Source organism: Ctenopharyngodon idella, chromosome 17 (genome assembly GCF_019924925.1).
Source record: "Ctenopharyngodon idella isolate HZGC_01 chromosome 17, HZGC01, whole genome shotgun sequence".
Classification (NCBI taxonomy): Eukaryota; Metazoa; Chordata; class Actinopteri; order Cypriniformes; family Xenocyprididae; genus Ctenopharyngodon; species Ctenopharyngodon idella.
This window is the reverse complement of record NC_067236.1, coordinates 24,922,372-24,949,354: the sequence shown is the minus strand read 5'-3', so window position 1 is coordinate 24,949,354 and position 26,983 is coordinate 24,922,372. Positions and strand designations below refer to the sequence as shown.

The 26,983-nt window shown below is 35.8% G+C and overlaps 1 protein-coding gene across 1 annotated transcript in view; it reads left to right on the top strand.

The window, feature by feature from the left end:
- rgs7a (regulator of G protein signaling 7a) overlaps positions 1-26,983 on the top strand; it is a 95,305-nt gene that overhangs the window by 35,869 nt on the left and 32,453 nt on the right. The window contains exons 4-5 of the mRNA XM_051866861.1: positions 24,092-24,188; positions 26,515-26,565. Coding sequence (XP_051722821.1) covers positions 24,092-24,188; positions 26,515-26,565 — 148 coding nt within the window. The remainder of the gene's footprint in view (positions 1-24,091; positions 24,189-26,514; positions 26,566-26,983) is intronic.

The following is a 26,983-nucleotide window of genomic DNA, read 5'->3' as shown; positions in this document are numbered from 1 at the left end:
TTAAATGCAATTAGCAGTGTAAGGCAACTCATTTCAGCATATACAGGCGCTCTCTGAGAGACTGTTTCCCAGCGCTGTCTGAGAGAAGTGCTACATGAAGCCGCTACTCATAGAGTGCGTGAGGGCTGAACGGAGTACTTTTTGATGCCTAATTGGGCTTGAACAGGTAAATACACATACCTATGTGCCAAAGTGACCATATTTGCATATTTGCGTATTTGCAAGTAAACAGAGCCATTTATGTCTTAAGTGAAGGTTCAGTTGAGAAAGACAAGGCTCGAGTTAATGGATCGGTGCAGTCAGTCTTAAAGGGACAGCATCCAAATTTACCTGCTGTCATTATTAATGCTAATCAAACAACAAAAAAGAGAAATCTCTCACTGCTTGCTTTTGTAACTTTAATAAGATTAAATGTATAATTAATTTACACAAATAAACTACACAAATAAATTTTATCATTAAACATTTTCACTCAGAAAACTGATCAAAGTTTGTAATTAGAGGGATTCCTCATTGAAACATAAGGTGGGCTTAAATGGTTCCACAGTGAGTAATGGTGAAAAAAGACAATGTTTTCCTTTAAAAATGTAAGATATGTTTACAAAGACATGCATGGTGCTTAAATATAATGTGGACTAAGCGTCATAGTAATTTTCATTGTGCCCACAATGAGAAATGTTAAGATTTTTTCATTCAAGGCTAACTTATGTTGGCTAATAGTTTGCCTGCTCTACCATTTAAGCCCAACTTAAAAAAAAAAGTTAATTCATGAAAATAATCTGTTCTACAAAACAATTTATGATGTATTTATTTGTAAATTAATGTAAAATGAATCACAAAACATTTAGCGTTTGTACAGTTATGTGAAAATTTTAGGACACCCTATTGAATTCTATGGTTTTCCATATCAGGACATAATAAAATCTGGTCCTTGGCAGGTCTTAAAATTTTGAAAATCAAACCTCAGATGAACAACAACACATGACATATCACACAGTGTCATTATTTATTTAACAGAAATAAAGCCAAGATGGAAAAGCCATGGGTGACAAACTTAAGGACACCCTATGATTCAATTTCTTATAGATCCACTTTTAGCAACAATAACTTGAAGTAATCATTTTCTGTATGACTTTATCAGTTATAGGTGTGCTTGGGATCGTTGTCCAGTTGCATGGCCCAGTTTTGGCCAGGATTTAGCTTTTGGACAGAAGGCCTCACATTTTACTCTAGAATACTTTGGTATACAGAAGGAGTTCATGGTCGACTCAATGACTGTGAGGTGTCCAGCTCCTGTGGCTACAAAACAAGCCCACAATCATCACCCCTCCACCTGCATGCTTGACTTTTGGTATGAGGTGTTTGTTCTGATATGCTGTATTTAGTTTTCATCACTTTGGTCTTGTCTGTCCAAAGGACATTGTTCCAGAAGTCTTATGGTGAAAGTTTTAAAATATGAACAGGCAGGGAAAATATCACATACCAAACAGACGCCAAAGAACTAGCATTGATGAAAGCCGACTGTGCACCTGCGTCGGTGCAAAAAAGCTGCATTTGAACACACCGTTCTGCTCCTGTGTAAAGGAGACAACTGCCTATTTCTTCATATAAATTCGTCTATATTCGTCATTCAAAAGGGGAAACCGGCTCTGCATACTGCAGATACACACACAACGCAGCGCGTGCTTACTGTTTGAATATCAATCATGCTGATCACTTTCATTATTCCACTCCGCTCATCAGATAAATTTAAGGTCATAAAAAGTCTTCAGTACCTTAAATGGTATAACAAGAATATTAATGATCATTTTAAGGCGTCTTATATTTTGTGGATGGAAAAACAAATCGCGATACTCCCTAATATGATTATTAACATTAGTTTCATTAAATAAATGTGAGCGCTGCATGTTTTAAAGTCAAAAGATGGCGCTATTGCACGTTCTACAGGCTCTCGCAGCAGTGCTTCAGAGCAGCTCGTAATCAATGATTAGCACACATTAGTCAACCGATCGCTTAAGAACTAATGCTGATCAATTATGGCAAAGTTTACTCTATATTATTCATATTGTAATATGTTGTAACGCCTGTAACAACGTAGTTTTTTTTTTTTTTTATCTTCCTCATCTGAACTTGAATGAGCAGCAAAAGGGAAGCATATGCATTTCAAAATAAGAGTCCCGCAGAATTTTGCCCTGTTCATTAATCAAAGTCGTATGTATATCAATTTCCCTTGTTTGTTATTTGGTTACACAAACCAAATTTAATATATTTATATATTTATTTCCATATATTTATATTTATTTTCATTTGATTCAAAATAAACTGTTGTAGCTTCAGGAAGGAAACAACATTATTTGATACATAATATTCAATATAAAGATTATAGTTAACTAAAACCATTAAAAAACATTTTTTCATTGCTTGAAATAAATGTTAATACTGAAATAAAAATTTATAAAAACTAAACAGCCATGTTTAAAAACAACCAAAAATAAAACTAAAAACAAAACACAAAAAAAATATTAAAACTTAACGAAAAATGAAAGCAGAAAACAAAAATCTAATCGGATTCAAAATATTAACAAAAGCTATAATAGTATTAAGTGAAAATAGTGACATTCATTTCCCAGAAAAATCACAAGATGAAAATGCTGAAACTGTAAAGGGGACATATATAAACACATCAGGATGACTAAAAATAAGTGATTTAAAAATTTAAGTTCATTAATTGTGTGGCTCTTAAAAAAAAATTTTGCTGCCTTTTTTTCCCCCTATAGGAGCCAATGACTCCTTAATTTTTTTTTTTTTGTCTGGAGCCCTGTATACTGTCATGAACTTTACATTTAACATGTTAACTGAGACCTGTAAAGTCTGAGATAGAGTTCTTGGGTGTTTTGCGATTTCTCTGAGCATTACACTGTCTGCTCTTGGGGTGAATTTGCTGGGATGCCCACTCCTGGGAAGATTAGAAAGATTATTCACTTGTGAATAATCTTCCTCACTGTAGAATGATGGACTTCAAAATATTTTGGAATTGTCTGTATAACCCTTCCCAGACTGATGGCAGCAACAATTGCTTCTCTGAGATCATTGCTGATATCTTTCCTCTTTGGCATTGTGTTAACATACAGCTGAATGCTCCAGACCAGAAAACTGCCAAAACTTCTGCTTGTATAGAGGTGATCACTCTTGCTGATGATCAGTTACACTAAACTCTAACTCTCAAAATACTTAATTGGTTTGAGTAGGACAAACTTAAATTGAACAAAAAGTTCAGTTAAATTAATTATGAGTATTTAGAACTTTCTTTTTCTTTTGAGTTCACAACACTGACACATTTCAAGTAAACTGAACTATTTCATCGTTTTGAGTTGTATGAACTCATTTCTTTTAATTTAGACTAACTTAAATTTAACTGAAACTGGGCTGGGATTTCTATTTCCCAGCATGCTTTGCCCATGGCACTCGAAATGGAGAGTAAATGTTAAAATTAAGTGTTATATCATGTTTTTTTGTGCAAGATTAATGGTAAGGGAGATTTAGTAGTGATTATTGTTTTGTTATGCTAATTTAGAAGAGTTTCTGTGAGTTTTTGGAGAGTTATCATCATGGTGACAAGCGGCACATGCTGCTTGGTTTGAGAGCAGGTAAGTTACATGTTTTAAGTTGCTGTACTCATTCAGTAAGTGCTATACCATGCTATTGTCAACATGTTAAAAAATGAGCAAGTTAACATTTTCTGAATTTTCTTATTAGGATTTACAGTGAAGTAAATAACTCATTTGATTTGCAAGAACTCAAAATAAAAGTTAATTAACTAAATATTTTATGTTAATTGCTATTAAAATGTTTGAGTTAGCTAACTCAGTACTTCAAGTTAGGAGCAATTAACATGCATGAGTACTACATACTCAAAACTAGTTCTGCTTATTTAAAATTAGGAACATCATAACTCAAAAAAAATTGATGTAACTGATTACCTCAAATTTTTTGAGTTAGCCCAACTTATTTGGGTTTACAGTGTAATCAAAGGCATTTGATTAGCAGTGCCTGACCATTACTTACCCTCTTAAATCCTGTGTTAACAGTAAGGGTGTCCTTAGTTTGTCACCCATGGCTTTTCCATTTTGGCCTGTTTGTTCATCTGAAGTTTTATTTTCCAAATTTTAAGACCTGCCAAGGACCAGATGATTTTTTTTATTATTTCCTGATACAGAAAACCATGGAATTCAGTAGGGTGTCCTAACTTTTTCACATGACTGTAGTTCACATGCTTAATTGTTTGGCAGTCTATCTTTCAGTATGGCTAATGGCTAACCTTGAGATTAGCTTTGTACGCAAGCTAATAAAACTCATCTTTCCATTTAAAGGAAAATTATATAAAATGATCAAGTACTATTGGTTCATACACAAAAAACAATAAATGTATCTCTTATTTGACATAATATCAAAGTACTTGCCAAAGAAATGGCTGAAAATTGCAGAAATGTGTTGATTTCTGAAGAGTCCCGAAACACCAACGTTTTTGGGTGTCTTTGTGTGAGGTCCCCTGGGACAGCATGCACATGAGTGGGGCTAACTCAACATTGCCAAATGTGATTGGTATGCAATAAAAAATAACAGGGAAGTAACAAATCACTGGATTTGTTAAAATAATGAGCAGCATCAAATATGATTTTCTCTTTTTTTAATTTGACTAAAGATTTGAAAGTGGGCTTAAAGGGTACATGGGCTTAATGGGTACACTTACCCTAGTATTACCATGTTTTGTACTTTGCATATTGTATTTTACCTGTTCATTATTATTGGAACACGAGGATGAGGATGTTGTTAGGACGAACTTCATAGGGTGATCGGTGATGGAACCAGATGTTAATACCATGATATTTTATATATTCCATGGTACCGAATGATTGCCAATATTAAATATTTTATATATTCCATAGTACTGAATGATTGCCATATTTAAATGCAATACCATGGTATTTTTGTTTTAATTGTAGGTAATTATTACCATCTTACATTTAGAAAAAAAACATATTATTATAGTACGTCTTTAAAAAAAATGGCACTACCATGGTACAATGTTAATGTCATGGTATTTTTTGTAAGTGACACTTTGCCATTTACCTGTTCGGCATTTTATAGCACAAAAACAGGGATGTTGTTGAGGTAAACAACCCAAGTGATTGTCCCAGATGTTAATACCATGGTATTTTATATATACCATTTATTTAAATAGCACTTTTCAAAAATTACCATTTTCAAATACCATGATATTTTTTTACGGTGGCGCATTGCAGCCACATACATATTATTTTTTCCACTCAATTATGTCGTAATTACGCGATATTATGTCATTAAAACGACATCTTTTCTCATAATAACGAGATGTTATGTCGTTAAAACGACGTCTTTTCTTGTAAACACGAGATACGTCGTTAAAACGACATCTTTTTTTCGTTAAAACAACATCTTTTCTCGTAAAAACGAGATGTTATGTCGTTAAAACGACATCTTTTTCTCGTTAAAACGACATATTTTGTACGTGACGCGTACGAAATATACTTTTATCTGGTCTATAATACAGTTTAGTAATACAGTTATAATACAATTATACAATTGTACAATTTATAATACAATTTATATAGCCTAGATCAGTTTATCAATTCAGTATTCAATTCACATTTATTTGTATATTACCAAAAGATTACAATGTCTAGAAAAACGTGTAGGCTATAGTTAACATTGTACTAATAAAGCATGCTATACAAAAAAATTGGTTTGTGCAGAATTTGATCTTTTAATATCACTTAGTAGGCTACATTAAGCAACGTTAAGCTTTTTCTTTATAATGGTTTTATATGGGAGGAAAACACTTAACGTGTAATTAAACGAATTGCGTTCATATTCTGGGCTCATCTGCTTTGCTCTACATAATATGGTTTATTAGTATGATGTTTACGGAGTTTGGTCTTTTAATAGCCTATCCCTGTCTTAGTACGTTAAGCCATGTTAAGCGCTTTCAATGAGAGGAAAATGCTTAAAATTAAACGCGCTGCGTTCAAATTCTGGGCTCAACTGCTTTTCTGTACATATGGTTTATTTGTATGATGTTTACTCAGTTTGGTCTGTTAATACCACTGTCTTAGTAAGGCCTACATTAAGTCACGTTAAGTGTTTTTCACGTTAATATTTTTAGAATGTCCCGACTGGGGTTTTTGAGAGAAAACCCTCCAGATAAATCACATTGGTTTGTCAGTCGCATTTTATTATTTCATTCAAAAATAATGTAGCTAAAATATTGGTAAAAACAAAATATTCACAAACATTAAGCTATAAACATGCATTTTAGGCTATTTCCACAACAAAACAAGACTGAAAAATATTAGTAGCTATAAAATAAACCTAAAATATAGTGGCATTCATTAGCCTACAAACAATATTTATTTAAAAGCCTAAACAAATTTATTTAAAGCGAAACTGGCATTGGGCTCCTCACTCATTTGGCACAAATCCAATTGTTTCTATTCGCACTTGGACACTAAAATAATTATGTTGTTAACAATGCCTTCATGTCCCAAAACAGCATCCTTCACATGCGCAAAAACGTGTTTGGAACAGGGTCGATTACGATTTCAATATTAGGGGGGCTCAGCCCCCAATGAGGGATTTAAAATATATATAGGCCTATATATTTAATAATTGTTTGTATATTAGGCAAGAACAATACAATAGTTTCTACACTACCTATGAAGTCAATCCCTGAATATTGAATTCATTTCTAATCATTCTAAAGAACTAGCTAATATTCATGAATTCAGTAAGGATATGGACAAACTTCATTTTAGGCTACTGTATTTGTTTAGATTGGCAATATGTGGGTAAAATATATATATATATATATATATATATATATATATATATTATTTTATTTTAGTTTTTATCCCATAACATGTAATGTTTTAAACACTATTATTTTTTAAACTCTGCATTTGTGCAGTAAAATGAACTTGAATGGATATTATAACAATTTTTTAGCAATTTTAGGCTATTGCACTTAAGTGGTGAACTTTCATTTCTAAGTTTAACCAGCTGAAAATGTTTTACAGTACCATTTGTGTTGTTATTCCAAAACACGTTTTTGCTCATGTGAAGGATGCTGTTTTACGTGGATACTGGGACGCGAGTAAAGTACAAAGCATTGTTAACATAATAAATAATAGTTTAGCGTCCAAGTGCGAAAATAGAAATATTTGGATTCGTGTCGAATGAGAGAGGAGCCCAAGTTTCAGTTTCAGCTTCGCTTTAAATAAATTAGCTAATGAATGCCACTATAATTTATGTTTATTTTATACTTATATTTTTCATTCTTGTTTTGTATTGAATACCATTAAATTTTAAGGATTTGTTGTGGAAAAAGCCTTTAAATACAGGTTTATAGCATTATTTCTGAATGTATAATAAAATACGACTGATACACCAATGGGATTTATCTGGGTTTTTTTTTTCCTCTCAAAAACTTAAGTGTGACCCAATGTGACATAATCAGGTGTGACTTATTTTCCAGAAAATAAGGAATGATAAAATTGTGCTTTATTATTAGAAACTGCATATTTACAAATATACGCCAATAAAACAATAATATTGTGTTCATTACTCTATGGGCACTGCCATTGATACAGGCATCGAAAGGTATTTTACACTATATTTACTTTTGCTTTTCGAGCGCTGAAGTGTGATAAAGGCACTGATCTAGGCTATATAAATTCTCTATTATAGATCAGATAAAGGTATAGGCTACGTACACGTCATATATGTTGTTTTAACGACATAATATCTCGTTGTTATGAGAAAAAAATGTTGTTTTAACGAGAAAAGGATGTTGTTTTAACAACATAACATCTCGTTTTTACGAGAAAAGATGTAGTTTTAACAACATAATATCTCGTTATTACAAGAAAAGGTGTAGTTTTAATGATATATCTTGTTTTTACGAGAAAAGATGACGTTTTAACGACATATCTCGTTATTATGACAAAATTGAGTGGAAAAAATATTATGTATGTGGCAGCAATGCATCACCATAATTTTTCAACCATCTGACGTTTTGAAAAAAAGTAAAAAAAAAAAAAAAAAAAAAGAAAAAAAAGTGTATTATGCGTATCGTGTGTGTGTGTGTGTGGGAGAGAGTTATACAGTGGCACCCTTTAAAGGGCATCCTCAAGCTGTGTGTGTGTGTGTGTGTGGGGGAGAAGCATTAGCTTACTAAATATGATTTATATTATGCATAATGGAGAATGCACTGCAGCTTTTGGGACTGTCTTTTATGAAATATTTTACAAAAACACTCTTAGGCATGTAGAAAGTGGAAAAGAGAGTATGTGTATATGGCATGAGCATGGATGTGTTCACTTGTTTGTGTGCACACATTTGTGCATGTGAATGTGAAAACGAGAGGGTTGTGTGACGCTACATTGGAAGGATAAGGTCATATAAACAGTCTGATTTCAGCTCACAGGCAAGTTTAACACTGAATTAATGTCCTCCTACCCGTTTGATAGTGAGTGTGTGAGTGTTTGTTTGTTTTATGCACATTTGTGTTCTCATGACAGAATGTGTGGCCTTTTTATGTGTGATCGTACGGCATGTGTTGGTGTGTAAGCGAGTGAATCAGCGTGTGTGTGTGCAGGCAGGACTGGAGCAAGACTTCAAAGCCACTCAATCAGTTGGAAACTTTAGGTGTGTGTGTGTGTGTGTGTGTGTCATCTCTCTTAGCAGATAGTGTGCTCTCTTAGGCTGAGAACCACATCATGTTCTCAGTGAATAACTGAGCAGTGCTCTCTCTGATGTTGAATATTCAATTATGTGTAATGCTGTATTGAATATTCATGTGCTTTTTCTGTGAAAGGGCGCTCATACCTTTGGTCTCTGCTCTCACACAGATGGAAGATTGGTGCTGGAAGACCAAATATAGGGTATTTGTATTTGTGTGTGTGTGTGTGTGTGTGTGTGTGTGTCTTTTAAATTGCTGAAGGGCAAGCTTCTTTTAAAAGACATAAAGCATCTGAAATATAGTTCAGACATTTGTTACATTACACTCAACTGTGGCAGACAAGTCATTCAATAGACTTTGCAAAAAGTTGCTTCAATATTTTGTTTTATTTTCATATCATTGAAATTTGATCTGTTCATATTTATATCTGAGATATATATGAGATATATTCATCTGAGATATATTTAAAACTTTATAAACTATAATTCTGTCAAGACAACTCTCGGGAAATTGGTATGGTAATTGAGATCAGCATGGTAATGGATATGACAATGTTAATGTATTTGGTCTTGGCGGAATAGATCTGCTACGCTGCTGCTGCTGCAGAGCAAGTACCAAGACTTGCTACTGCCAGTACATTCACAGACATTGCTGTGAGCATGTAAGACATGCTGCTGCTGCTGCACATGTAACATACATGAATTAACACCCCAACAAAGCAGGAAACAGAGAAAAGGGCAGAGCCTTCAACACAAACATCTAACAGATCAATAAAGGTGTAAGGCAAAGCCAGTAAAGCTGTGGTGAAACAGCTGAAGAAGACTATTGCTGTACATTGTAAAGCACATTTCAACTTAGACATTTATGGGAGATTTAGATAATACAGTACTATACATGTGCTTTTGAGTGAGAACAAGCTGCTGCATCGACAGATATGCATAGATCTGCACAATGATGACATAGACAGGAAGGGATAGAACAAACAACCCCACCACAACAAGACAGGAAAGGATAGACAGACACCCCCAAAACAGCAGATCTATCGCCAAGACATATGTACTGCATTTTTTTTTTTTTTTTTGAATTTTTTTATATGGGACCGCATGTTTTACAATCTATGTGTGCCTTGGCTACTTTGCTGACCGGCTTAATGCTAGTGACTTAAGGCTATGTGTGCCTTGGCTACCTTGCCGACCGGTTTAGCACTAGTGACCTAAGGCTATGTGTGCCTTGGCTACCTTGCCAACCGGCTTAGCACTAGTGACCTAAGGCTATGTGTGCCTTGGCTACTTTGCCGTCCGGCTTAGCACAAGTGACCCAAGGCTATGTGTGCCTTGGATATCTTGCCGACCGACTTAGCACTAGTGACCTAAGGCTATGTGCGCCTTATGGGAACCCAGCACCACCTGAGCAAATATCATCAATTAGTCATTTAATAATGATAAAATAACCCTTATGCTTTTATTTGATAATTGAACCATTAGGAACAATAATGAAAGACTGAGCTGCATCACATGTTAGCATAGCTAAGAAAACATAACCCTTGAATAAACAATGTCATTTTATGCAGATAAACATGTAAACGTATGTGAATACTTACTTTTCCTTCTCATCCGTGCTTAGAACGCATACTCATAGAAATGCAAACAATAGACCATTTGCTGCTGCATAGACAAAACTGCATAACGATCCAGCTTATGATTGGACACCACCAGAATATAAACAAACATGACGCTTAGTATTAACTGTATTGATAGTTCTTTTAAGTGATGCAGAGTCAGATACACGAGCATCTGAATCAACCACACATTTATCATTGCTAATAAACATTGCTCTTGAAAACGAATGTGTCATTGAGTAATACCACTAAATATGGTGGACACTGATAAAGCTCAATGCTTATATCACTTTAACTGTTTTCATAGACGTGCTAAACAGCGTATTAAATAGCGGTAACAACAAAAGACCGCTGCTGCATAACCATGCAGTAAAACTGCTGCTTATATGCTTCAGTGATACACTCATGCATCTGTTGACATGTCACTACTTTAACCCTCTGGGGTCTGAAGATTTTTGGGGCCCTGGAGAAGTTTTGACATGCCCTGACATTTGTGCTTTTTTCAGTTGTTCATAAACATATTAATGGAAAAGGTGTCATTACACTGTATTCAGCACAAACTAGGCTACCATAATATGTGAGGAACATGTATGTACATGTTTGTATTTTTGAAGGAGTAACGTTTATGCATGGTTATTGAAAAAACAAAAAACTTAAGTCACTGAAATAAGGCCACAACATAAATACAAAATATGTGTTCATAATAGGGCTGGACGATTATGGCCTAAAATCAAAACCTTGATAAATTGAACATTTTGCCTCGATTACGATTAATGTACGATTATTTTTTTTTATTTTATTTTTTTGCCCTCATAGTTCACTGACAAGGTTTGTACTGTAAATATGATTGACTATTAAAGGTGGGATATTTTTTCCTATTGAAAAGAGTGATCTGACATAACAGCTCACTATCAGCAGTTATTTTATATATGGTTCGTAACATTTCTTACAGATTTCTGCTCGTTGTAAATCAGATAAAGATAAATTAGTACAGTACCAGTATGAGTGATTGCGTGTGTGAATTAGTCATACCGTCTCTCTATTAATTTTGAACCTGTGGGTTGTAAATAGTTCCTTCAAAAGCAGAAAAATATAAGCTATAATAAGTTTTGAGTTTCTAAGCTACTTTAGTGATAAATCACAGGACAATGCTGACAACTAGTTTCTGCGTTCCTCTCTGTGCGCGCGATCTTCACATTTTGCACAGCTTTGTATGAGTGTTTGTGCCACAATGCAGCTGCGCGAGTACAGTAGCTCAAAATGGCTGCATTAGCAGATAATGAGCTGACTCGCAAACGACTTGAATCTCTCTCTTTTCATTCAGATTACATAAACAGAGAATATTTGTTTTCAATTTGACTTACACAATTTAAAACCTGACATTTCAACGTTTCTTTAGACATAAGTCTTTTTTGTGATTAGTATTCACTAAGTTACAGTTCATTTTCTGAGTGAGTATCAGATTGGACTTCGTTCAGAAGGAGACGACAGATCACGCATCATGTTAGTTTTCTTTATTTTGCAAAAAGCACAACATTTTGTTTTACTCTGAGTGTACACAAAAGAAGATATTTCACAAATTAAAATGGAGTATAATTCTTAATTGTATGTGCAAAATTGACAGAGTATTTTGAGTCTCTTTCATACTGATAAGAAAAAAAAGCGACCGCAGACTCCAGGGGGTTAAAACTTGTAAGATAGCTCATTTAGGAATTGATAACCGGACCACACAAAAGCGCATATGTGGAATAAAAGATCATTTTACTTATCTTAGATTTTGATCTGAAAGTGCGAAACAGCCATCAATGCCAAATATTTGAATGTTTGAGCAGCAAGCTTATTGGCCGCTGATGCAACAGCAACCAATCAGCTGTGCTGTGTAGATAATGATGTGATCGCTACCAAATGAGTTAAAGACCCATCAACATACATTGTGTTATTAACTATGTAATAACTAGCTTCCGTCAGACTCCCGTACACATCAGTTTGTGGCTGACATGCATACTTCTGACCAGACATACAACGTAATAACGAACGCGGAAGCGCAGAGGATAGAGCAAAACAAAACACTGGTCACAAATTAGTCATTAAATATATTCAATTATAATTAAAATTTTCTTGAGGATAAAAAAATCTATCTCTTCTAATGCTGTAGTCTAAAATAATTTTTAAAGAGAAATGTCGGAGGATTTTGATATAAGAGAAGAGTAGCTTGAGTTTGTTGCCAAGCCCTATTTGTTTGAACTGCGAGAGACGTCAAAAGCTTACAGTACTCCTACATCTAACGTCAGGGGTTACTCATTTGGCCCAAGTCATCTTGCATAGTATGCATACAGAAGCTAGTTATTTGAATTTATAAAGTTTTAAGTATGGATATTTTTTCTTACAAAAATGCACCGATTCACTTCAAAAGGCCTTTATTAAGCCCCGGAGCAGCATGGATTAATTTTAAAATGGATGGATGAATTTTTCTAGGCTTCAAAATCTGAGCACGCTATGTTAGAGATTATTGTTTGGTAGCTTGTTTCTGTATTCGTCGGTACACATATGTACCGAACCGAAAGACACGTACCGAAAATTCACAGTACGAATACGTGTACAGTTACACCCCTAATATTTACTCATCCAGCAATGGAATTTCATTCATCTTTAATCAAAAAATCTTCAGTAGTGCATCTTCTTCCTCATTTTATTCAAGGTCACAATACGTAATTGTTATATTTATTTATTTATTTTCATTTAAAAAAAAAAAAAAAAAAAAAAACATGTAGAAACTTGCTATCCTTTTAACCACGCATGACCTTTAGCCAAAGGCCCTTTTAAAGGTGCAGTGTGTAAATTTTAGGAGGATCTATTGACAGAAATGCAATCTTTAAACACCATATAATATACATAACTGTTTTCTGTGGTGTATAAAGATGTTACATAATGAACTGTTATTTTTTTATTACCTTAGAATGAGCCATTTGTAGCAAATTAGCTAAGAAATATGAATGATTAATCATAACTAGTTATAATTAATTATAAATATTTGGATCAGTTAATAAAATTAACTGAATGTAATAAAATTAATATTACAATCAGTTAACCTGTTGTCCAATAAACACACAGTATTAATTGTTGATTAATTCTAAGAAATGTTCATTTCCAGGTTATGGGAAATAACATTCTTATTGTACAGTACTACTCAGAGCATGTAGTCAAAATCGGCACGATTAGGGACTCCATTATGAGAGAATATAACACGGACAACTTTACGTGTGACATGAACAAGACTTTATTAACTAGGCTAAACACTTAAACTACTCTAACATTCACACACATACATGCATGCAATTTACCAAGGGAAGGAGAGAGCTGAAGCAGAATACAGGAAAGCAAGAAGTTACAGCATTGTTTGAAATTCAGCAGATCAACAGCCTTGAGCAAACCATCAGTTTAGTTCTAACATGCCCTTCTTTAAAAGGGGTAAGGATACTTAATGTATCAAATAATGAGACTAAGTTTGATACTTGCATGTCTCGCCAATTTGAATTAAACTTGTCCTGATGCAATTTGTTGAGGCTCCAGTTGATCCTTGTTGATGTTGTCTTGATGAGAAAGAACCAGTTGGATTCAGAGGATCTTTGGTGAATGGAAGGACAAGGCCGAAGGAAAAAGGAAAATCATGAGATGGGAAAATTGGATACATGTTTATACATTTCTCAAGTGGTTATATATAGAATATTTAGGATTAAGAGGGTTTATTTGTCCTTCTCAGAAAGAATGAAGTCAGAGTCACTAGTCTCTGCAAAATTCTTTCTGATCGTAAAAGTTCTTATCAGTTTTCCTGTGTCCTGTAACAGGACACCTAGTTCTGCCTGTGTGTTAGCTACGTTTGGGATGCTAGTTGCAGTTTTAGGGGGATGGGTTCACAGAACTTTGAGAGAGTGAGTTTCTGGATAATTCATTAAATATAATGAATAATTGTGTGTCTGATTGGTCCAGACGCTACACATTTCTATCTACATACACCGTATGCAGGAATTAGCAGGAATTTTCCTCAGGCCTGAAGCATTCCTATGCACCATGTTTTAGGATGGACGGGATATCAAGGAGTATGTAGAGGAATTTTGTCATCTAACATCATGGGACAATCATGATCTGATAGACTGTTTCCTGAGTAGTCTAGATGACAAGGTCCGTTTATTGTTACCAGAGCCTGATTCCAGTATATGACTCTAATGCAATACCTGGACATTGTGCTGTGGCTGTGTAGCTCTCCCTTTTCCATTGGTGAGGTTGAGGACAACAGTACTATTCAGCCACAACCTTCCCAGTCTACTCACTCCCTCAGGATGCCATCAAACCTCAACACAGTTGAAGAGTCTCATCCCGTCATGGCTGCCACACGTGAGCCCTCAGCCAAGATGGCCACCACGCCTTAGCCTGTTCCTGTGAGTGAATTTCCTGAGCCTGTTCCTGTGAGTGAATTTCCAGAACCTGTTACCGTGCGTGAATTTCCTGAGCCTTTTCCCTTGAGTGAATTTCCAGAACCTGTTCCCCGTGAGTGAATTTCCACCGCCCCTGAGTATCGTCCAGAGAGGGGTCCTGTCCTTGGCCATCGTGGCCAAGGCTAGTGTCAAGGCCACGGAGGCCAGTCTGCGTTGGCCCCCTAAACTGCCTGCACCGCCATGGCCCCCTGACTGCCGGCACCGCCCTGGGCCACTGTACTGCCGGTGCCACCCTAGAAGCTGCCCCTTGTCACCCTCCAGGTCACCCACTATTGAGCGCGCATCTACACAGATGTGCAACCTTGTTGAGCACATCCCTTTTTCTCAGGCATCGCTGGAAAGTTTGTAGTTCGGTCGGATATGTCAAGAGCAAATAAAGTAAAACAAGGCACATATTACTAATGCTAACTGACAGTAAAAAGAGAGAGAGAGCGCACACTTCTGTTGCATGCTTTTGATTGCTAATCGTTCACTCAGCACACGTGCGTCATTTGGATTAAAACTAAATCGTACATGCAAGTAAAAACTTGAACTGATACATGATTTAAGTGTAATGAGTGTAGGGAACATTATTACAGGACAGAAAGTTTACTGTGCGCAAAACATCCAAAGCACGAACCCAGAAAGCCCCATCTAGACAGTGCTTAAATTCTGAATAGAAATCTCTTTCACGTCATCTTGCGCTTGAATTAGTAGCTTAATAAACCTGCTGCTGTGTTTTTAATGTTAATCAAACAACAGGACAAAGCAATCACTGCTCTTGACTGAATGACTTTTGTAAATTTGACTTTAATAAAAATGTATCTATATTTAATTTGTACAGTGAAGATTATGCAGACTTTACATTTGATTAATTTATTCAGATTCTGTACCTGAAAACTACTGTTAGAACTACCTGAAAACCTGAAAAGCCTACCTGAAAAGCACTGTTTATTTAAATTTTATCTTTGCTCTATTGCATTTATTTGTGATATTTGTAATTGGAGTGTTTGTTCTTATTTTATTACTGACTGTTTACTTGTCTTTAATAATGTTTTAAATGTATATGAATTAAAGTATGAATTACAGTTTCTGCTGTAGTATCAAAATTGTAATTGAGAATTAAGATATTTCACTGGTATTCCTACATTTGAACCACTGACCCAATCAGGCCAGTAGAAAAAAAAATGCTGAAAAAATTGCCCTGCTGAAGCAGCTCTAAATGTGCGCTGTGCTATTAAATGAAAGATTAAATATGATAGAGCGATAGAATGAACAGTGAAAGTAACAGAAGCTTGTACAATACATTTTAACAGGCATAAGTCTGAAAATAACTGAAGGAAATATATATTGCTAAAATTAAATAAAGGAATAGGATTCATATTCTTTTGGTTTCTCTACCTTCTATATAAATTTAAAAATTACAAAAGCAATGAAAATACAGGTTTCGGTATTGGCGAGTCCAAAAATGAAAGTATCGGTTTCGGGCTTGTTCTGGAAAAAGAGGTATTGTGCATCCCTGTTGTGCATCTTGTTTATTTTTCATATCTGTTTTTCTTTCTCTAACTTTCTCTTTTTTACACATACACTTAAAGACATCTAAATCTTTCTCTTACTGTCTCTTCCCATGCTGACATTTGTATGTGATGTCATCATCACCCTGGTTGCCTAGGAAACAGAAAGGGGAGTGGCTGTAAAATGAGAGACAGGGAGTGAGGGATGAGGGAGAATGAGCAGAAGAGATCTAAAATTCATGTCATTCCTGCAATAACCTTGTCTGTGTCCGATTACTAACACTTCCTCTCTCCTCTGATGCAAAATAATCATCAAAAGACACTTGCGCTGTCATCAGCGGTCTGAACTCTAGCTGTCTGCTACACACACAGAGAGAAGTGGTGTCACATGGGATATCAGAGCTCAGGGTCGCAGGGTTAAACATAGAGGTGGTGTCATTATGTGTGTAAGTGTTTTTCTTTGTGTCTGTCTCTGTCAATTAGCTGGTGTGGAAGATTTTGGATGGAGCCTTTTGTTTTTTTTGTTTTTTTGTTTTTAAGTGCACACTTGTGTTTGATGAATAAGGACCCTTTGATGTGATCCCTATTTGATATATCTGCTGTGATAATAGAGATGCTTTGCTTTGCATCTTAAAGATTCTATTCTGATTCTATTCTGAAAGATTCTATTCTATGTTCTCCAGTTGCCACAGTAACTTCATTAGCATATTAGCGTACACTAACAAAACATACCATGGTACTGCAATTTCTATATCATCTATAATAAGATATTAAAAATTAAATCCCTGCCCTTATCTGTTTCCCACTGAAAGCATGACAGAAAATTTCCACTGAGGAGTTTGAAGCCAAACTGAGCTATTGCTGAGCAGTTTAGATTAGACCCAAAATAAATGTCAAATGTCTTCATATAGGAGATGAGGAGGCAGCTCTAAAGGCAACTACTTTGGTATGCAAAGACTGTTGATATATCTAAGATGTGTCAGTATTGAGGGCAAGACACAGTCTGCCATGAGTCAGTGATAAAGCTTAGTCATTTAGTAAATGAATAATTGAGACGGCCATAATTTCCAAGTGTGTGAATCGGGATGTACTGAATATTACAGGCAATGTGGCAGCGATCTGCTCAAATTCAAAACTGAAAATAATAAACTTATATTTGGGATTAAAACAATTTAATTCAGAATTTATTTTAGTCAGTATTTTAGCCTCTGGCTTTAGTAGAGTGTTTAAGATCTGTTTACTTTACTGTTTGATATCTCTCTTCTGGGCAACTGATCTTATTGGCTTTTATCTGTTCTGTGACTGGCTGCAGCCACAATGTGTGATCCCTAGAGATATACCGCCAGAGGACATTTTGTTTTGAAAGAAGTGTCTGTGTGAATGTTCCAGGTATGCTGCTTATTATATTGGGACTGTCAATTAATTATGCACACTGATCCATATGTATATTCATAATCAGAGATTTTATTAAGGCTAGTTTGATTTCACAATCAACGCAGACCACCTGCTGCTAGAGTCAATGCAGCTCACCTATTAAAAAATACACTTTTGTAATAGTCTATCTCCTGTTATATATACAGTATATACACTTCCATTCAAAAGTCTGAAAAAAAAAAAAAAAAAAGTTGTTTTAAAATAAGTCACCTATGTTCACCAAGGCTGCATTTATTGATCAAAAATACAGTAAAAACGATTATAATTTTTTTTTTTTTCAGGATTTGTTTGATGAATAGAAAGTTTAAAAGAACTAGGGATGCACTGAAATTTCGGCCACCGAAAATTATCGGCCGAAAATGGTATTTTCGTTTTTTGGCCGAAAATATATGCTGTCCCCACTCTGCGACTCAGTGTTCAGCACTCAGTTTTCACACTCGCTCTAGCCGTTATCACTGTGTCGTGTGACGCTCCACTCAATATTCTGCTCTATACACCCGTGGCCCACTCAGTTGCTCGTGGCCCATGCGAAAAGCAAAGTCCGATCAAATAACGGGCCGACATGAAATGTCTATGTAGTAGTACTTGATTCTGTTTGTAATAGCCCTACTGTGCTGTAACATGGCATGGTAAAGCTGTGCTAGGCAATGCTTGTAAAATGACACTACCCTTTCATTCACTGAACTGAATAAAGAATAATATATTTACATTTAATATTAATATATTTTCTGTCCAATTTTAGTTTGTTACTTTCAATAAAAGTGTGGTTAAAAGTAAAAGTATGGTTTTATTTAATTGTTTTTTTTTTTTTTTTTATTCAGTATCATTAAATTTATTGAATTTCATTAAAAAGTCTAATATTAATACAATTATACAAAAAAGCTCATTTAAAAGCTCATTTCGTTTTTTTGTTTTTTTCCATTTTCAATTTTGGGATTCGAATGTTAGTTTTTTTGGGGGGGTTTTCCCGCACACCTGGCATCCCCCTTGCGAAACGGTTCTCATTCACGCTTGAATGTTTACACTATAAAATTTGCCGAAATACAATACTCTTTTTACAATTATCTTATATAGCCTAGCCATTTTTAATAGGATTGACAGTTGAAGGAACCCAACCTTGCTTTTTTAGAAAAATGTTAGGCTACTTTCTTAAAAGTATTGCTCTTAACAGACCTGTGTTTTGTATCACTAGTGCAGTGTCCGTTCTCGAAGCATATAAGCCCTGCCCGCGTGTCGATTGAATGAACGGTTTTCGACATAATCAAAATGCAAACAGACAGATAGACACAGAGATTCCTACTGTAATGCGTTGTGTACGGAGCAAATAGGGATAGCTCACTTAGCTTGAGTTATTGATACCAGACAGACTTCACAGAGGCGACTGACATTTCACAACTGGTGCTTTATTCCCCATGAAATACGTGTAGCTGTCCGTCGCAAATGTTATGCCATCCACGACGTTACTTAATAAAGAAAATAACTTTAAATGAGCAACAGAAAAACAGAAATAACCTGCATACATGCAGTGATCGAGTCGCACATACAATGCAGACAGTTAAACCGGGAGCGTGCAGCTCTTAAAGGGGCCACACCATATTTCTACTCGTTACACTGCCTTTATTAGAGAAGAATATGTTCAGCCCCCTCCCTCCGAAGCTTCGAATATTCGGTGTTGATTACTACCGAAGCTTCGAAGCTCAAAAAATGGTATTCGGACCAGCTCTAGAATTTTCTTTTCGGTGCATCCCTAAAAAGAACAGCATTTATTTGGAATAGAAATCTTTTGAACATTATAAATGTCTTTACTGTCTGTTTTGATCAATTTAATGCATTATTTAAAAAATTCAGATCTTTAACAACAAAATTTTACTGACCCCAAACCTTTTTGAATGGTAGTAGATTTATACTACAATAATATAATATATTTTCATTATCTTACATTATTTTATAGATTTTGTCAGCAGATATTTGTATATGTGATTAATTTGATTCCTTAATCCTAATGTTGTGTTAGTTAATTTTGCTGGTCGCTGGAATGCCTGCCACCTCCACACTGTAGATAATTTTGGTTAAAACAACAAGCTTAAGCCAGTGATTTAAATTTACCCATGAATCTCGTTGTTGGTTTATCAAGAACTCTTAGCTACAGATTGGCTGCAGTAGTAAAAATTATGCCAGTAAGGCTTTTGGGACTTCATATCATCACACATCATTGCACCATACAGCTGAGATGTGCTCATCTTTATCTCTCTCTCTCCGTCTTTCTCTCTGAAATGTTTCTATTACAGTCGTCAGTGTGAGTGGAATGCTCCAATCCCTCATTACCTTAAATTAGCACTTCAGTGTTTGCCCACCAGCCTGGTCTGCATTGTCGACAAAGTGTATGTTTGATTCTCTCTCCCTCAGTGAGTGCATATGCGCTGTAGGTGGCTAGTAACTGCCATCAAAAGCATTTAATCTCTGGATATTAAAAAAGAAGCTATTTCTGGAGTCATAATAATGTTTTTTGAGGGAATTTAACCACATTTTCTGTTAGGATTCTCTCCAAAGGCATCACAGCCTGAAGAAACACCCTGCATTAGTGCAGCGCCCACTGATGTAATTCTGCATGTTTACTGGGCCTCCCCTTGAGGCAACTGCAACAACTCACTCTCGTTCTTTCCCTGTCTCTCTCTCTTTCTCTTTCTCTCTATCTCTCTCTCTCTCTTTCTCTTTCTCTCAGGCTATCTAAACACTCACAGGTACAAGCTCATATACTTTCACAACACGTTCTGCATATACGTACACACACACACCTCCATATGTCATGTATCTCCAGGGCGCATGTTGTTGACCTGATTTCGATGTGGTCTTACGCTGGAGTGATGTCACTGGCACTTGGTCACATGTCTAAAATTTCCCTGGCGACGCTCTGAGCTGCTTGCCTTGTTAACTCAAAGCTTCTCTGAGGATAGTCCAAATGTCAGCGGATCAATGAGTGGGTGACATGATCGGTCCCGCTCTGCCCTAGGTTACTCTTCATCTAATAAATAGGGATGTTATATCCAATGACTTCATTTACTGAAGACCGAGTTGATCCTTCAGACAAGCGCCCCATGGGCTCTTATCGAAGTTCTCTGTGGCCTCACGCTCCACTGTGATTGGCTATATTATTCACAAAGTTTGAGTCCTGATTGGCTCTCCAGATTTTATTTGAATGGAGTGTTTAAATTTGGCAAAGATTTATATGATATTATATTATATTATATTATATTATATTATATTATATTATAGTGCTAATTAATTCATTAAAATTAACCAATTAATCACACATTTTTCTTTAAGCACAATTAATCGCTTCTAACATTAGTTTTTAATATATTTTTATATTGTAATACTTTCACATTTAATCTCCAAAATAATGTAGAAATAACATAAAGACATTATATTTTAAATATTTGTTTAATGGCATCTTTATACTAAGCACTGTGAATGAAGGCCAGTATCACTGAATACTGATACTGATGTCCAATTTTATCCATTAATTATAGCCATTCAATATTACAGTATAATTGAAAGCTATCAGTTTTAACATTGAGGCCTAACAGGCTTTAAAAAAATATATAACAACTTTAAAATTAAGTGAACTTAAAAAAATCTTCACAAAAACTCATTGTAAAAAATGTCACATTTAGCTGTGCCTTTAAGATATCAGGGCTCAACGCTAAGGTTTTTTTCTACTTGTCGATTCAGATTTTTACCTGCCCTGCTAAAATGTACAAAAAAAATTGTTTTCATTATTTTTGACGCATGTAACCTTGTAAACAGTGCTTTAAGATTTTCAGGTAGGTCTAACAGGTAAATATATACCTTGAATAATCAAACACTTCACAGTCTTCACTCCATAAATTATAAATTGAATATAGGTTAATCCTTAAAGCTAAAAAAGTGATTCAGTCAAGAGCAGTGAGTGACTTTCTCTTTGTCTTTTGTTCTTTTATTAATGTTAATGACAGACAGACAGCAGGTTTATTAGGCTGCAGTCACTTTAAGACTCACACGGTTGCTGGTACAGTATAATGAAGTGAACGGCGAAGGAAATAACAGGGGAACTCAGGAGAATCAGCTAACAACCACATAAAGACACGCGATGGATGTTTTTAAAAAATACAAACCATTATTTTATCAGATTTCAGCATAAACATACATCACTAGACAGGTAATGGACTTAATCTAGCTAAGATTAAGTTATTTACATCTGAAATTGTTGCACGTATATGTAACAAGCAAAGTATTTATCATAATGTACTTTAAGTAACATCACAAGTAATGTCAGAAAGATATAAGCTCTGCTTTTGTTCATAAATACCAGTAATGATGTTGTACAATGAGGACGTTGCCATGTCGCCGGAAATATAGTCATCAGTGTCCCAATGTGTAGTGAGCCAGTGTCCTTTACTGTCCTTACCAGTGCCTGAATTCGTAAACACGTTATAATGATTCACAAGCTAGGGAGCTGATTGAGACACACCCAGGGAGTACAGTATATACTGTATGAGGGAGCTAAACAGGCACAGAATTATTAACCAATGAGTAACCAAGGAAACTGTGACGAGCAGGGCAGGCGAGAGCCGTGAGGGAACGGCGCGAGGCCGGTGATGCGAGTGTTAATGAGCGTCAGCTGCGCTTTGCACCGGTCTCGAGTCTGTCACGGAGCTCCTCCATGAGAGACCCGAGACTGGTGCAACGCGCAGCTGACGCTCATTAACACTCGCGTCACCGGCCTCGCACCGTTCCCTCACGGCTCTCGCCTGCCCTGCTCGTCACAGAAACAAACTACAAACTCAAGCAGGCTCAACAGGAACTAAAAAGAATATACTTTACAAAAACCTGACACACATCCTATTTTTTCACAAATACAAAGTTCTGTCATGAAACTCTAGATGCGCAGACTAATAGGTCCTTAACGCAACCTGCTCGTAATCACATCATTATCTATAGGACACAGATGATTGGTTCCTGCTGTATCAGTAGCCATGAGCTCACATGCTCAATCTTCAAATACATGAGTAACATTTGCTTTAGCAGTGCAGCGTGCTTTCAGAAACCCTCCACCTTCCCCAGCTCCACCTGTATAGATCTGCTGCAGGTAATTCATGTACACTATATTGTACAGCAGCAGCATGTCTTACTTGCTCACAACAGCGTGTTGTGTATGTATTGGCAGTAGCAAGCCCCGTACTTGCTCTGCAGTAGCAGCAGCAGCAATAATCAACAGCAGCAGCAGCAATAAAAGCAGCAGCAGCATATCAGATCTATTCTGCCAAGACCAAACATATCAACATTGTCATACCCAGGTACCCATTACCTGTTCAAACACGGAAGAGAACTCAATGCAGCTTTTTTTGTTTTTTTGTCGCACTTGAATGGTCTTATAGCACTTCACTTGAATGAATGATAGCATGATCATATACAGTAGCGCAGCCAAAGGATGACAGAAAAAAAAAAAAAAAAACGGATGCTGCACTAATTGAGCTAAATAGTTTTTATAATTTTGACAGCCAGTACATTACATTACAGTTGTCATGAACTGCTCTGAGACACGAAGGGTTGAGGATCCAAATGCAGTATTTATTGAAAGGATAATCCACAATCGATGTCCAAAAACAGGCAACAGGTCAATACACAGGCAAGCAATCCAAATAAACAACAAGGAAACTCAGGCGAAACGGTAATCCAAAAGACAGACAACAAATCCAAAAAAACCAAGAGACATGAAACCAGGAAATATGCTCAGAAATGCAGTACAGACACATACAAGACTTAGCAATGAATGACTGAATTAACCAGGTTTATATAGCAGAGGTAATGAGGTAAAAAGCTGAAAACAATCATGGAAGATGAACCCGGACAATGGACTATGGAATTTAAAGTCCGTAAAAAAACGACAGCAGTCTGTGAGGAAGTGCCCCCTGGTGACTCTCAAGGGCACTCCAGCTGGTGGTCGTGACAACAATGGGGTCCAAAAGTCTGAGACACCTTTAATGTTTGTTTGTTTCTAAAAACTGTAAATAAATAAAACAGGAAGATTTTTGCTTGTGTGCTTCATAAGATGCTATTAAAATTTGCAATGAAAATTATTTTATTAAATAATTTTTTTAAACAATTTAAAAAATATTATATTTTCCACCACATGGAGTATTGACACTGATTTGTATTCTCGTTTTTATCCCATGCTGCAGCTGTGCATATGTTTTTTTTTTACTTGTGTGTCCATCTCTTTCTCTCTCTTGCTTAGATGGAGGATGTGATTGCCAGGATGCAGGATGAAAAAAATGGCATACCTATCCGTACAGTAAAGAGTTTCCTATCCAAGATTCCCAGTGTCTTCTCTGGTAATTCCCCTTACATCTGTTTTATATACACTGTGGTTCCAATTTGGCACTGAGAAAGCAGGATTCAGCAGAAGCCAGTGCCCCACAGCAAGCCTGAAGTCCAACACAATGAAAACTCTGCCAGAACTCTGTAGTGCAGCACCAGTACCAGAGCCCTTCTTGTACTGATCTCTGTTGATAGTCTGATGTCTATCAAAGGTCTCTGGCCTGCATTGCTCTGGTGGGGAAGCACAATGCATTCTGGATAAAAAGAACAGGGTTTGAATTGGTTGTTTAGGGAATTGACTTTTTATATTTATTTATATTTAGTTATTTTCAAGCTAATGTTTATGGACCACTTCAGTGGCATGCTGTTAATTACTACAGACCATAATTTTACAGTTAATTTTCACACACACACACACACACACACACACACACACACACACACACACACACACAAAAAGAGAGATGAGTTGAAATTATTGTTTGTGGTATTCTGTCTGTGGTCCATAACTCAGTATATTCCTTTAACATCTTTGAGAAGAAAACAACAGAAAGTCCCAAAAAATGGATCCACTGTTTATTGGATTGGATAATAATTGCACTATTTACATATCAGAGACTGGAGTGCAAATGTTATACTCCCTTATATGCCATAATCCATTTTAGAAGGTCAGATTAGGAAGGAGAAAGTGAGAGAGAAATTCTCAGAAGGATGTTCTTTGGTTCCTCTGACTGTGGTCCCCCCAAGGATTCATTAAAAGGCCAGCTTCAAGCTCTAACACCCCAGTCTCTGCCTCTCTATGCTTTAAAAAGTCTCTCACGCTCTTGGCTTCTGCTGTCTCTAGGGACACACCTCTCACTGCTGATTGGCTGCGCAATAGGGGCTCTGTGCATATTTTGGGAATACTGAATTTGATTGGTCAGTAAGGTTTATCTCGGAAAGATATTTCTCAGAAGAAACGGCTCACAGTCTATTGATTTAGCAGTGACCAGGTTGAAAATGAAACACTGAACACACACACAAAAAAAAGAAATTAAATGAAACACTCTAAATCTGCTCATTTTGCAGATCCTTATTTATTATTCAATGTATAATGGCTGTTAATACTTAATAATGCAGTTTTTATTTTTGTTGTTTTTTTAATGTCACACCAATATTTGAACCAGTCCCCAATAGAATACCCAAAGAACCCAATAGTATACCCAAAGAATCAACATACCAGTGGTGTTTTTATAGTTATCTCTGAATATTAAGCTAAGATTGGATAAAGTGTTTTAATATTGACATAATTACAGTACCAGACAGTGTTGCGACAACATTTTTTTTCCCTGAGAGTTTTACAGCAATTATGAGACTTTTGTCAGCAATTATAAAGAGATGCGTACCATACTGTAGGCATTCATTTATTGTAGGTGGATATGCAGGAAGTAGTTGACTTCTTGGTTGCTTTGAGAGTCAGACAGAAAGCGGACAAATAGGGGTTTATGGGTCCACAGGTAAAGATTATGATATTCTGCTAATCCACTAAATATTCCAGTGAAGCTCTGCTGAGACTGAGATCCTCTTTGGAGCATCCAGAACCACTGTACTTACCTTTAACAGAATTTATACAGTTCTGCTGCTTAGAGAGAGAGAGAGAGAGAGAGAGAGAGAGAGCCAAGGATTAGTCTGAGAAAATTAAAAAGGAAAAACTGAAGAATGACCTGTAATTTATAGGAAATGGTGGACGGAAAGTACAGATGCAAAGGAGATGAAGAATAAAAGAATAAAGAATAAAAGAAAAAGCTAGAAAAATGTCAAACTGAAAATATTGAATGGACTATTGTAGACAATACAGCTGATGATACAAAGACTCATCTGTGGTGTAGTTTGGCTAATATTTCCACTGATCATGGATTACTGGCATTTGTCGTCAAATTCCAATGGTGGGCAGAATATAGAGAATATTTCTGTAATATATATTAGTATAGGCAACACATATTCACTATTAATTACGACTTTTCCCTCAATAAACTCCTAATTTACTGATTATTAATAGTTAGTAAGTTAGTTTTTAAGTTTAGGTATTGGGTAGGATTAAGAATGTAAAATAAGGTCATGCAGAATAAGGCATTAATATGTGCTTAATAAGTACAAATAAACAGCCAATATTCTAGTAATATGCATGCTAATAAACAGCTAGTTAAAAGACCCTAAAATAAAGTGTTAACAATATTTCTTACCAACCATGAAACAATATTCTGCAGAATTTTGATAGATAGATAGACAGACAGACAGACAGACCGACCAACCTCCTTAGATTTTAAATAATAAGCCTAATCTTAACTTCTTCTTTTCCAGGTTCAGACATTGTCCAGTGGATGCTGAAAAATCTATGTATCGAGGATCAAGGTGATGCAGTATTTTCTTTAATGACATCACTGACAGTGCCGCAGCTGTGATGTGCATAGATTGAAAAACTACTTCTTATATTTTGATTAATTCATATGCACTCTTTTCTAAAAGTCACAATCATACCTTTAGCTCACAGGATAATATATTCAGGATTTGCATATTCATAATTATACTGTAGGTTGGCAAACAGCTAATGTCAGCATCTCCTGTTACTCCTTTAATTGAAGAAGTGGCGGGGGGTGGGGGGAGGTTAAGCTTTCAGAAGTCTTGTTCTAACTGCTGGATAACTTTACTTACATCTACTTCTTCAACAACAAGAATGGGAAAGCTACTTTGAAACTGTAGCTTGTCAATCATAAGCTCTTAATTTAGCTAAATAATAGCACAGCTACTCTTCTAAAAAAAAAAAAAAAGC